Below are 14,705 nucleotides of genomic sequence, written 5' to 3' on the forward strand. Positions count from 1 at the left end.
TTTGATATGTTCTCAAAGTTAGGCCATAGTGGAAACAACAGTGTGATCAGAGTGTTCCAGTTTGGCCTGTAGGTTGCTCAAAATGTATCTCTGCAAGATGACATTTGCAGGTTGATGACTGAAATTTTTTGAGTTCACACTACATCTGTTCTTAGACTTGGGCATTCTGAATGAGCTCACAGAGATCAGTGTTGAACTTATCTTTGTGTAAACTGTACTTCATTGCTCATAACCTCCCAATGCCATAATCCACCACTTCTCTACCATTCTTTTCAGTATTTACAATTTGTATTTAAATAGTTGAGTACTTGCATACTACCTGAAAATTAACATTATAAGGGGCAAGATAATCAAGCAATTGCAGTAATAAATATTTTGAATTTTGTTTGGCTTTCATAAAATCTTAACAGAAGTTCATTAACATCATTGTTCACTGCCAGAATATAGCAAATGACTTGAGAGGCCATCTGAGAGTAATGAGTGTGACATCCATGTTAGGAAATAGATTGCCATCTCTCATAGCAGAGAAGTGTTTCTGATTCATTAATATTGATGTAAATATCTAAAAATATTGATGTCTTTTCATTTGACCTGCCATGACTGTAATTTGAAGCTAATAACACCAGCACCTTGCCAAACCTGCTTTACACATTTTCTAAAGTTCTACAGTTTTCACTGACATTTTTCTTTTGAAAATATATACCACAACATTGATTTCTAATTGCTCTTTTTTTTGTTTCATGACATCTGTACACTTTGAGTTTTATGCTTTAACAAACTGGAAATTCAAGTTGGCCCATTTTAAATACTGACCGTATGTACTTAGTGCTGAAGCTAACTGTAGCATTTGTGCAGCTGAGCCAGCTGCCATCAGCTATCTGCGTCCAAATCAAAGACTGAAGTTTAAGAGTCTCTTGATTTTCAGAGCTGAGTACCATACCAGACAGTGCATTATTTGTTAAGTTGAGAGAACAGATTCCTACATCTTTCAAATCTGAACAAATTGTATATTCCCAAGAATTTAAAGTTGAATTATTTTCCTATATGCTGTTGGTGTAAAGTATATTACTTAGTGTGGTGTAATTTATAAAAAGGAAATTAATTATAAAATATATTCTGCTGGCAGGCCAGTGATCTCAATAGAATTAAATAATGTGTTTTCAGAACACATACATGGTATGAGGTAACTGCAATTTGTCACCTAACGATTACGTCCTGCAGGCTGCTGTACTAATAAAATATCACAAATTTCTTACAAATTGTTCATAGTCTATTCTTTAACATTTAAAAAAAATTATGCATCAGACTTGTACAGCCTACAATTTTCACAGTTAAGTATCAAATTATTTCCCATTAAACATATTCCTTACATGGGGATTACTGTAATGGTCTATCTTGCAGACAGTACTATTTTGTACATCTCACTCAACCAAATAGATAACATCCACTGTCTAATCCTCAATCACGTTTGTCACTCCCTCAAAAAATTCAATCAAATTTGTGAGACAAGACCTTCCCTGCACGTAGCTAAGCTATCCCTAAAAAGTCCATCCATTATGTTCCAAATATGAGTAATTCCTGTCCCTAAGAATGTTCTCCAATAATTTCCCTACCACTGATGTAAGTCTGCCTTGCCTATAATTTCCTGGATTATCCCTGTTGCTCTTCTTAAACAAAGGAACATCACTTGCTATACTCCACTCTTCTGGGACCTTGCCTGTGGCTAGAGGATACAAAGATCTCTGTCAAAGCGTCAGCAATTTCCTCCTTTGCCTCCTTCAGTATCATTAGATAGATCCCCTTACGCCTTGGGGACTTGCCTGCCTTAATACTTTTCAAGACACCTAACACATCCTCTTCGTCTTTAATGTTGATAATATCCTAGGATATCAACATACCCCCCCACCCCCCCAATCTTTTCATCTACGTCCTTCTCCTTGGTGAATACCAATATGAATTGTGCATTAAGGTCATCTTCCGCTTCCTCTGGCCGCATGTATAAATGCTTTCCTTTGTCAATGAGTGGACGCAACCTTTCCTTAGCTACCTTCTTGCTCTTTTATATCTGTATAAAATGTTTTGAGATTTTTCTTAATCCTACTTATCAAGTTATTTTTTGGACCCTAATAGCCTTCCTAATTCCTTGCCTATGTTCTTTCCTGCTTCTTTAAATTCCTCAAGAGTTAAACCTTACATATACTTCCTTTCTCTTTTGAACCAATATTTCAATATCTCTTATCATCTAGGTTCCTGAATCATGCCATCCTCATCTGTCATCCTCAAAGGAACATGCTGGTCCTCAACTCTGATCAACTAGCTTTTAAAAGATTCCCACGTCAGATGTGAATTTACTCTCAAACAGCTGCTCCCAATATAATACTTCCAGTTCCTGCTTCATAGTTTTGTATTACTCTTTCATCCAAGGACCAGCCTTATCCTTATCCAACTATCTTAAAACTTACAGAATTATGATCACTGTTCCCAAAATGCTCCCCAACTGAAACTTTGATCACCTAGTCAGTCACATTTCCCAATACAAGGTCTGGTATGGCTGCTTCCTTAATTGAACCATCTACATACTGTTGCAAGAAATTCTGGCTCATCCAAGTCCCTGGCACTAAGGGAGTCTAGTCAATATTTGCAAAGTGAAAATCACCCACAACAACCTTGTTGTTTTTACACCTTTCCATGGTCTGCTTACATATCCGCTCCTCTATCTCCTGCTGGCTATTGCAAGGTCTATAGTTCTTGAGTTCAACCTATATGGCCTTGGTGGATGTGCCCTCTCTTACTGTGGCTGTGACATTCTCTTTAATCAGTAATGTAACTCCTTATATATCCCTCTTTCTCATGCCTGAAACATCTAAACCCTGCAACATCGAGCTGCCAGTCCTACACTTCTCTCAGCCAAGTTTCTGCAATGGCTATCACATCATGGTATTAATGTATTAATGACCCATATACATGTAGTTCTCCTATAATGTGATAATTGTGTTCTTGTGTGACCTCATGCTATAGAAAATCATCATAGAAAATTGCATTATAGGGAAATCACTACACCTATATGGCAGAAGGCTTGCGTTATCCAAACAGCATCCACTATTCATCAATCACATTACAGCCAATTCATATCAACAAAACACGTGTTACAGCAGAACTACCTGTATTAATCCAGGCTCTAAGGTCATTTGCCTTACCTGTTATACTTACAGCACTAAAATAAATACACTTAAGTCTGTCAGTCCCTCCATATTTAATAACGTGGCCCCCCCCTTTTCTTCGCATTAGATTACTTGACTTAACCTCTACCTTCTCCTCAATCACTCCACATTCTGAACTATTGCTCTGACACCCACCCTCTACCACACCAGTTCTCGAGTGGCACTAGAAAACCTCCCTGCAAAAGATCCCAATAATCCAGATATAAAAACAAAGAATAAATAACAGTGTACAACAGTTACAGGCCCTTTGGCCCACCTAGACTGTGCCAATACATTATGCCTTTCAAACCAAAAATCTTTTGTCTCTACATGGTCTGTATCCCTCTATTCCCTGCCTATTTGTATTTGTCAAGACGCCTCTTAAACACTATTATATCTGCCTCCACGACCTACTCTGGCAGCATATTCCACAGGTACTAATCACCACCCGTGTAAAAGGTTTGACTCACGTCACCCTTAAACTTTCCCCCTTTTACCTTGAACCTATGTCCCTGAGTAACAGACATTCCTACCCTGGGGAAAAAGATTCTGACTATCTATTTTATCCATAACTCTCATAATTGCGTAAACTTCTATCAAGCTATCCCTTGTCCTTCGACATTCAAGAGAAAACAAGCCACCTCTGTCCGAATCTCTCCTCACAGCTAGTACCCTCCACCTGGTGAACTATTTCTACACCCTATCCGAAGCCTCCACATTCTTCTGCTAGTGTGGTGACCAGAACGGTACACAATATTCAAAATGTGACCTAACTAAAGTTCCACGCAGACTTTGCAATTTTTATACTACATGCCCAAACAAAGGAAGGCAAAAATGCCACATGTCTTCTTGAACCACCTTATCTACTTGTGTTGCCACTTTCAGGGAACTGTGGATCTGTACATCTAGATCTCTGTATGTTGATGCTACTAAGAGTTCTGCCATTTACTGTGTATTTCCATGAAGCATTATATCTCCAAAAAATGCATCACCTCATTTGTCTGGATTAAATGCCATCTGCCATTTTCCCACTCAAATCTCCAGACTATATATATCCTGCTTTATCCCCCGGCAATCCTCCTCACCATCTTCAACTCCCTCAACCTTTGTGCTGTCTGCAAACTAGCTAGTTGGGTCACCTACATTCTCCTTCAAATCATTTACATATTATAAACAGGAGTTCCAGCACTGATCCCTGCAGAACAACATTGGAAATCTGTGGCCAATCTGCAAAACACCCTTCCACTACTACACACTGTCCATGACTAAGTCAGTTATGTATCCATCTTATCAGCTCACCATGGATCCCACTTGAGTTCATTTTTTGTATTAGCTTTTCTTGAAAGACCTTGTCAAAGGTGCTGCTAAAGTCTGCACAGACAACATTTACCACCTTCCCCTCATCAATCATCTTTATCATTTCCTCAAAAAATTCAATTTGTGAATCACTACCTTCCTTACACAAAACCATGGCGCCTATTGCTTACAAGTCCATATTTTACCAAGTATGAGGAAATCCTATCCCTAAAATTCTTCTCCAATAGTTTATGACCACTGATGTAAAGCTCATGGCCTATAATTTCCCAAAAAACAAAGGATTAGCATTGGCTATTCTCCAGTCATAGAGTCATACAGCACAGAAACAGACTCTTTGGTCCAACCAGTCCATGTTGAACAGATCTCTCTTGTCACTAAAGAGGAAACAAAGATTTTGCACAAGAAACCAGCAATTTCCTCACCTAGAGATAACAAGGTGTAGAGCTGGATGAACCCAGCAAGCTAAGCAGCATCAGAGGAGCAGGACGGCTGACATTTCAGGCCTAGACCCTTTTTCAGAAATGGGGGAGGGGAAGTGGGTTCTGAAATAAATAGGGAGAGAGGGGGAGGCAGATAGAAGATGGATACAGGTGATTAGGTGGAGCGGAGACAGGTCAAAGGGGTGGGGATGGATCCAGTAAAGGTGAGTGTAGGTGGGGTGTTAGGGAGGAGATAGATCAGTCCAGAGAGGATGGACAGGTCAAGGGGGCGGGATTAGGTTAGTGGGTAGGTTTGGGGGCGGGTCTTGAAGTGGGACGAGAGACAGGTTAGGGAGGCAAGGACGAGCTGGGCTGGTTTTGGGATGCGGTAGTGGGAGGGAAGATTTTGATGCTTGTGAAATCCACATTGATACCACTGGGCTGCAGGCTTCCCAAGCAGAACATGAGTTGCTGTTCCTGCAACCTTCGGGTGGCATCATTGCGGCACTGCAGGAGGCCCAGGATGGACACGTCGACTGAGGAATGGGAGGGGGAGTTGAAATAGTTCATGACTGGGAGATGCAGTTGTTTATTGCGAACCAAGCGTAGGTGTTCTGCAAAGCAGTTCCCCAGCCTCCGCTTGGGTTTCCCCCGCTGCAGAGGAGGCCACAACGGGAACAGCGGATGCAATATACCACATTGGCAGATGTGCAGGTGAACATCTGCTTGATGTGGAAAGTCTTCTTGGGGCCTGGGATGGGGTTGAGGGGGGAAAAGTGTAGGGGCAGGGGGAGCACTTCCTGCGGTTGCAGGGAAAAGTGCCGGGGGTGGTGGGGCTGGAGGGGAGTGTGGAGCGGACAAGGGAGTCCCGGAGAGAGTGGTCCCTCTGGAAAGCAGGTAAGGGTGGGGATGGAAAAAATGTCTTTGCTGGTGCGGTCGGATTGTAGATGGTGCAAGTGTCAGAGGATGATGCATTGGATCTGGAAGTTATACTTCTCTCTCCTTCCTGGACCTCTGTTTCCATCTCCGGCAGCTACCTAGAAACTGTTATCCATTTCAAGCCCACGGACTCCCACAGCTACCTAGAATACACCTCCTCCCACCCACCTTCCTGCAAAAATGTCACCCCCATTCCCAATTCCTTCACCTTCGCGGCATCTGCTCACAGGATGAGGCACTCCATTTCCGTACATCTCAGATGTCCTTGTTATCTCAGATTCTACAGCATCTTCAGTTCCTACTATCTCCGAAACAATTTCCTCACCTACTTCATTCAGCATTCTCGAATCGATCCCATCAGGTTCTGGGGATATATCTATTTTAACGCTTTTAAAAATACCCAACACCACCTCCTTTTTTATATTTAAATGGTCTGGAATATCAACATAACGCTCTCTAGACTCACCATCCACCACGTCCTTCTCCTTTGTGAATGCCAATGCAAAGCATTCGTTAAGGACTTCACCCATTTCCTCCATCTCCAGTCATAAATCCCCTCCATTCTCCTAGTGGACCAACCCATTCCCTTCCTCCTTATAAATGTATGAAATGCCTTTGGATTTTCCTTTATCCTGCTTCCCAAAGACATTTCATGGCCCCTTTTAGCACTCCTAATTATTTGTTTGAGTTCTTTCCTGTTATCTGTGTCTTCTTCAAGGCTCTGTTTGTCTTCAGTTTCATAATCACTGTGTAAGCCTCCTTTTTTTAAACTAAAGATAAGCTCTCCCTCCTACACTAACATTCAATTGCATTATCTTCCTATTTCTGGCTTCACTGGCATGTGGCACAGAGAGTATTCCCGAGATTACAACCCTAGAAGTCCTGCTTTTCAATTTTCTAAATAACTCCCTAAATTCCCTTTGCAGGGTATCATCTCTCATTTTGTCTAAGCCATTAGTACCAATATGGACCACAATCTCTGGCTGCTTACCCTCCACTTTCAGAATATCCTGTGCCTATTTAGAGAGATCCATAAAAAGAATTCACAAATTCACTATCCTTTGAGAGAAGGGATTCCTCCTCAGCCCTATTTTAAATAGGCAACCCCTTTCGCTGAAGTGACACCTTCTGGTCCTAAGCTCTCCTACAACCTCTGTGCATCTAACCTGTCAAGACCTTTAAAAATCTGGTGTGTTTTAGTAAGATTTTAGATATCAATCTTCTAAGCTCCAATGAGTACAAGCCCAACCATCTCAACCTCACATCTTAAGACAATCTTTCCATACCCAAACTCAACCTAGTAAAACCTTCTCTGGACCACATGCAATGTCAATACAATTTTCTTCAGATAAGGGGCCCAAATCTGTTCACTGTGCTCTAACTGTGGTCTGACTAGTGCCTTCTATAATTTTAGCAAAACATTCCTATTTTTATACTGTATTTCCTTAGAAATAAAGGCCAACAGTCCATTTGCCTTCTCTATCACCCGCTGAATTTGTATGTTAGCTTTTTGCAATCCATGCACAAGGACCCCAAATCTCTGTGCTGCACACTTCTGTAGTCTTTTCCAATTTAAATAATATTCAGCTCTTGTATTCTTCCTGCCAAAGTGAGGAACCATACATTTTTCCACATTATAGTTCATCTGTCAAAATTTTGCCCACTCATTTAACCCTTCAAAATCCATCTGCTGACTCTTTGTGTCATCCTCACTACTTGCTGTCTGTTCTTTTTTTGAGTTATCTGCAAACTTAGCTATATTACATTCAATTCCATCATATCAATAATTAATAGTTAGCAAATAACTGTGGCTGCAGCACTGCTCCCTGTGGGACATCATTAGTTACAGCTTGCCATCCTGAAAACGACCCCTTTATCCCAACTCTTTGTCTGTTAATCAGTCAATCTTTTATCTATGCTAATGTGCTTCCCAACACCTTGGACTTTTATTGAGTAGCCTAATGCTTAGCACTTCAATGAACGCCTTTTGGAAATTCATATACATCATATGCATTGGCACTGCTTTTTTGATCCTATTTATATTCTCCTCAAAAGAACTGTGATAAATGTTTTAAGCATGAGTTCTACCTTTTGAAGCCAGGCTAAATATTCTTGAATTATGTATTTCTAAATATTTTGCAATATATCCTTTATAATAGACTCTGGTATTTTCCCAGTGGCAGATATTAACCTGAGTACCCTACAATTATTTCTTTTTCATTGCCCTCTCCTTTTGGGGCTTACGTTTTCTCTAAAGAACAATTGTCTTTATAATAGTTTTTCTTGGTATATCTGTCATAAATATCCTAAGCATCTTGAACTAAGCACCAACTTCAATTTTAAAATTCCTTCCTTTTCTGGAAACATGCTGAAATTGAACCATACTGTCCAGACCACTGCTTCACCCAGTGTGACTCAGGTGTTGGTATGTCTACCTTACCTTTGTACCATTAAGCTTCATAAAGCTAATGTCCCAGGTTGGTAAAATTGCAATTCCAAATGCAAACAATTCTTTGAGGGAAGGTTATGAGCAAAAACATGTAATTTTTTTAATCAGTTGGTACATCTGACCCACAACTTCACAACCTCTACCACAGGTAAGGAAAGAAGGCAGGTCCTGAATCCACCCAGTCTGAACAAGGATTGAGAGAACAAAGTGTGGATCTGGATGAATACAGCAGGCCAAGCAGCATCTTAGGAGCAGGAAGGCTGACGTCTCGGGCCCAGCCTCTTTGTGCTTTTGGCATCAAGCTGATCCACATTGGCTTCCAACTATCTGAGCCAAAGAACCTGACAAAGAAGTCAAAGTTGCTGTAGGGGCATACACTTTTCTATGCATGGAGCTTAGAGAAATGAACAGTGCTAAAAAAGGCTACAACTCCTTCCTAGCTAGCCTCCCATTCTCACTGCCTGACTGTGGCATCCATTGGGAGGATTTAGAATTTAATTCACAATCTGGAGTTACCTTCCTTGGCCTGGAAGCACTAGAGCCTGGAGTTTCCAGCTCAGAGGCAGGATGTTACCCACTGCACTACAAGACCTTTATTTTTTCCCTTATTCATTCATAGGATGTGAATGTCAATGGTAAAGTTGGCATTTGCTGCTCATTCCTAATTGCCCTAGAAACTGACTGGATTGCTGGGTCATTTCAGAGGGCAGTTAAGAGACAGCCACATTACAGGGCATCTGAAGTCACATATAGGCCAGAACGGGTGAGGAAAGCGTATGTCCTTCCCTAAAGGATATTAGTGAGCCAGGTGAGATTTTACAAAAACGAATGCTGACTATCACAGTCATCATTATTGAGAATGGTTTTATATTCCAGAATTGTTAATTGAATTTAAATTTCACTAGCTGTCATGGTAGTATTTAAATCCACGTCCTAGCTTTACCCCCTGTTTCTGGATAAGTATTGCAGTGACATTACCACATTGCCCCACCTACATATAAACCTAACCATTCTCTGCATATCTTAACAATGATTCTTGACTGTTCTGTACTGAAACATAGGAAGACAGACAGGGTGCCAACTTCCTAATTGTGCAAGGAGAGAACAATTAATAAATTTGTTAAGGAATTATTTATGGAATGAATAGATAAACCCTTAACAATAAGACCTGATATTGCCTGCATAATATTACCAGGTTACTTTGATGGATTAAGCCAAATCCCATTTTTATTACAAGCGCTTTTGTGATTTTCACTTTCACTTATCGTTTCATTTCTTAATTACAAGCATTTACTGTGAAACCTATATGCCTGCTTTACTTCCCAATGAGCCAGTTACTGAAAAATTTTAATTCAAACAGGGCTGCATTTACTAGGTTATGACACCCACTTCATCCCACTATCTTTGGAAGAAACATTTTTGTCCCTGCTCCAGAACTTTAGTTTCACGTTTCAATCTTATGAAGATATGAATATTGGCACAATCAATGAAACATTTTCTGCAACACAATCTCTAAATTAAAATAATAGAGTGCTATATTAACCACAACAAACATACATTAGAACACATGACGCAGATGTTACAGTATACAGCTGCAATATGCAAACCTTGCAACACTCATTAGTCTCAGTTGAGTCACTGCCTCTATGCTTTTAGCAGAGAGCAATGCTATTTATATGACCTCATGTGACAAATAAAAATAACTCTTCACCTCATGCTCAGGCTCACTTTTTCCATTCGGAGAGTAAATGTTTGTCATAATTGAATTTCTTGATGCAACAGTTTGGTTGCAAAACATTCCTGGAAAGTATTACAAGCTCATTTGTGCTGTTCTCCTTACAATTAAACATCTCCCTCTGCCAAGGCTTTCCTTCTACTTTGACCACTGTCGTAGTTAAGAATATAGTTCTGAATTAATATAATGGTTGCACAGAATAATGATAATAGTTGCTTAATACAGAACTGAGTGGGAACCATTGAACAATAAGATATATTTATGACAATTCCAACCACACACAGCTAACTTCCAGCTCTCCCATTAAACCTGCAGTGGGCCATCAACTGATCTCAACATTACAATTTTGAAATTTGGGTCAACTCCCGGTTAATTAGTCATCCTGAATGATTTGACATCCTACTTTGCCTTCACGTCACATACAAATCTTTTCATTTGTATTACCTTTACCAACAAGTCGCCCCCACTCAATATTTTGCTATCATATTTTCTGTAGATACTAGCTTTAATTCCAGGAGTGACAGTTACCCTGCAATATCTCAACCATGTGGCTTGTCATCAGCTGTGAGTTCAACACTAGTAATTTTTCAAATTTATAGGTTATTAAAAATTAATCTTAGTTCCGAAAATAACCGAAGTAATGGAAATATGTAATCATCAACTATATGAGCTGCTTCCATATTTATAGAGTTTTTATTATTCTGAAGAGCAAAGATTTCCGACAACATGCAATTCCTCAGTGATGCCCACAAGATAGCAAATAATCTAAACAGGCATCACTCAATCCTTTGGACTTGATTAAATATTTATAGCTGTACACGTTAAAAACATCAAAATCCACAAGTTCTCTCCATTATGGCAAAGTCATCAGCTCAGGCAATCATCTTTTGTACTTATTGATAGCCTCAGTAGCCTATTAACAATGTCAAACATGAGAGATAACTAAGAATGTTTAAAGTTAATTTGTGAGATGATTGAATCAAATTAATTCCAAAACGATAATGTCCACTTTAACTGCCAAAAAATTTAAATACAGGATAAAGCTATCAGTACATTACATATTTACATAGTTTGGATTGTGGAATTGCAGAATACAGTTTCTGTATTGACAATGTGCTGTCAACAGTAGATGTACAGAACTCCAGCTAGTGACAGCACAAACACAATGATTTTACACTGTATCAGAGAGAGCATAAATGCAGACCTCTATTCTACAGATGCTTGAGCAGCACTAAAAGGTATCCATATTCAAAGGTGCAGGTCTTTGTATGTCACTTTTCTAGTACTACACCAATTATATCAAAGTATAACCTAGTTGCAGTATTTAGCATATACTCTAAAGGTAAAAGACTGAACAGATTAAAATGATCATCCAATACGCTGGAAGAGGATATAAAGCTTACCTCCATTGAGCCTTATTATGCAGAAAGGAATTGCATTGGTCTGGAAGTTTGCTGTCATGTGACATAATCTCAAGAATCCCCAAGATCTGTTTAAAATTTGGCCTTTTCTGTAGGAACCAACAACAAGCAAACATAAAAATGCAGCAATCAAATAATTACATATCCTGTACACAGTGGGGCTCTTCTATAAATTTAATTTAAATGGACGTCAACGATTTTAACAACTGGTTGAAACATACACATTGCATTGAACATTACTGAACGTAGACTTGAGGTACAGTACTATAGTGAATACTGAAAACATGAGCCTAAAATTACATACAGATATTGAGAAATTAAGTGAGTGGGCAAAATGTTTGTAGAGCAGTTAGGTGTTAGATCTTCTTTGCTGGACAAAAACAGTTAGATCTGATTATCATTTAATAGGAAAGATCCAAGGAGACATATGAGTCCACAGTTCACTGAAGTAGTCGGTAAAAATAAATCATAAAGACTAATGAAAGGTTAATCTTCATAACTAGAGAGAAAGAATATAAGGGATTGAAAGTCTTGCTGCAACTATGCAAAGCTCCGGCTGGACCATGTCAAGTTGAGCATTTAGTTCTAGGCATTTAGTCAGGAAATACTACTCTTGGAAGCAGTACAGTGCCAACTCACTTGAACGTGATGAGGGCTCCAATGGTTAGGACATTAAAAGGGACATAAATTAGACTTTGTTCAAAATATGAAGTTTATAAGATTATAACAGGCTTTGAATTTAGGATAAAATGAAGTGATGATGTGCTGGTTGATATGTTAAATATTAAGGAAAGCCTGGGGTGTTTTTTTGGGAGGAAGGTGAAGAGGCTTTCACACAATGACAGCAACATTGTTCAGTTGTTTGGCAGCTAGTTTCCAAAGACTCAGGAAGGTGTTGAGAATGTCAAGGTGTGAGAACAATGCTTTACTGATTCATTTGATTCCAGGATAGAGTATAGTTGCGGTCACAAGGATAGTTAATCAGCATTTCTTCTTGGATACAAGTCCATGCAATTCATGTTGTCATGCACATAAGGACAAGAGTTTTAAGTTATCTCTGAAAACCCAGATACAGGCAGTCTGCTAGGATCTGGGAGAGAGGGGGCTGCTGGAGGCTGAGAATCTCTACGTTTCACCACGAAAAAAAAAAGCAGAAATTTTGTGCTCAGTCTGAAAAGATCAAATATGTGACGTAAGAATCAAGGCTGGAAGATTTGCCAGCTTGAGCTGTAAGACTTTCATTAGAAATATCCTCGCTGTAAATGACGGATTGTTCTGGGGTTAATTTTGCCAGGCTGGGAAAGAAAAGGTACAATGTAAACTATAGGGAGACAACAATCACTTTGGGCTGGGTCTTGGAAAATTGAATGACACTTAGAAGACCCTGTCAAGTGTAAATCGTATGCGAAGCTGTTCTCTTGTTTAAATTAAGCATTAAAGTCACCACAGATCACTTAAGTGTCAGTTACCTACAAGAATAGTGTTTTAGTCAATTGTACTTTTAGACTGTAATGTGAAAGTCTTGAAACATGAAATTTCGTGCTGTCCTTTTGATTGTCAATTGGAACTTTAAATTTTACTTTAAAATTATTGGAATCTCAGTGACCATAATCCTCTTTATTCCATGGAATGCAGGATGTTAAAGGAAGGATTTCCTTTTTTTTTTAGGATTTTTAAAGATAGTACTGAGATAAATTGAAAGAAAATTTTAGCTGGCAGATTTGAAGGGGTCATAATCATAGTAGTATCTCTCTGAGACAGGAGACCTGGATCAAGTCCAACCTGCTCTAGACGTATGTAGTAACACCTCTGAACAGGTTGATTAGAGGTTCGAGAATCTGAGGAAGGGTCAATGGACCTGAAACGTTAACTCTGATTTTCTCTTCACAGATGCTGCCAGGCTCACAGAGCTTTTCCAGCAACTTCTGTGTTTGTTCTTGATTAGAAAATAGGCATTTCAGAGGAGAACTTAAGAAATGCTTCTTCAAACAAAGAATAGAAGAAGTTTGGAAAGCAGTCCCAAAAGAAAGCTGTAGATGCTAGCTCAATGGGAAATTTAAACCTGAGATCTATAGGCTTTTACTGGACAATGGAGTTTAAAATTAGGGCAGGGGGATGGAGTTAAGGTACCAATCAACAACAATCTCACTGAATGGCTCGAGAACTTAAATGATCTGATCTCGTGCTCTTAATTAATCAAACAGTTGTTTATTTATGGATAATCATTGCACTGAAGTTGTTTATTTTATTTTCTTTACAACATTTACACCTTTTAGTACTGAATCAGCATGTGGAAGCTAGTGTTTTTCTACAGATTCGAGAACAGCGACAAATACTGCAGTGACATTTAACCTACTTCTGTAACACAAAAAGAAAATCTCAATGCGGTAACTGTGATTGACAGTACAACTATTTCTTCCTGAAGAAAGGAGGCAGAATATGTAAAGCACCGACTTCTAACAACAATACAAACGTGAAAAAGAAATGCCCGTAAATACATTGTTTCAAATAGCCAAATGCTGGAGAGAAACAGTGCAAATGCAAAATATCAGAGTCTAAAATTATTTTGGTGAAGTCCAGTAGATTGAAAAGTTCTATAGGTCATTTTATGTTAAATTTGAGTAGCTGATAGCAAGTGCACAGTACTCCTGTTGGCAGCTGCACTCATAAATATGACCTTCATTATTCTGACAGCAGTAGACCACTGTTGTGTCCATCTTGAAAGCTGCTGCCACATTCACTTACTCTACTTCTGGCCTATTAAATGTGAGTCACGACATCAATGTCAGCAGCAAGAATACAGTCCATCCACACTAAGTGGTGAAGATCTTGTCAGTAATTTTCTGCAAGAATAGTACTTGATTTTCAGATAATTGATGCTGATTGTATTTGTACAGGAGGGCAGCGTGCAGTTCTATTTAGTAATAGTGGCTTGGAGAACGATAGTGGCGACTCTGAAATGTGGCATACTGCTGATCGTGGCAAGCTGCCCAATTAGAAACTGATGGAAACTAAGAGCTGGAGTGACATCATTCTGCTGCATGCATGGACAGGAAAGCAAGGCAGTATTCTCAAACTGACCTCCTATGGGCCTATGGAGAGCCACATTGGGTGAGTAAGATAAATGGGAGTTAGGAGCCCATGGAGATTGGTATAATATAATACGATTGCAAAATAAAAGCACCATAAACGAGTGAATCACAGCTGTATTTTTCTTTACACTTT

The 14,705-nt window shown here is 39.3% G+C and overlaps 1 protein-coding gene across 9 annotated transcripts in view; it reads right to left on the bottom strand.

Annotated features, from left to right (window-relative positions):
* Positions 1–14,705, bottom strand: part of LOC125454110 (mitogen-activated protein kinase kinase kinase 20-like) — a 125,138-nt gene that overhangs the window by 59,222 nt on the left and 51,211 nt on the right. For all 9 annotated transcript variants that reach the window (XM_048534477.2, XM_048534482.2, XM_059647217.1 and 6 more), the window contains one exon: positions 11,463–11,569. In XM_048534477.2, the coding sequence (XP_048390434.2) occupies positions 11,463–11,569 (107 nt within the window). The remainder of the gene's footprint in view (positions 1–11,462; positions 11,570–14,705) is intronic.

This window comes from Stegostoma tigrinum, chromosome 7 (assembly GCF_030684315.1).
Source record: "Stegostoma tigrinum isolate sSteTig4 chromosome 7, sSteTig4.hap1, whole genome shotgun sequence".
Lineage (NCBI taxonomy): Eukaryota > Metazoa > Chordata > Chondrichthyes > Orectolobiformes > Stegostomatidae > Stegostoma > Stegostoma tigrinum.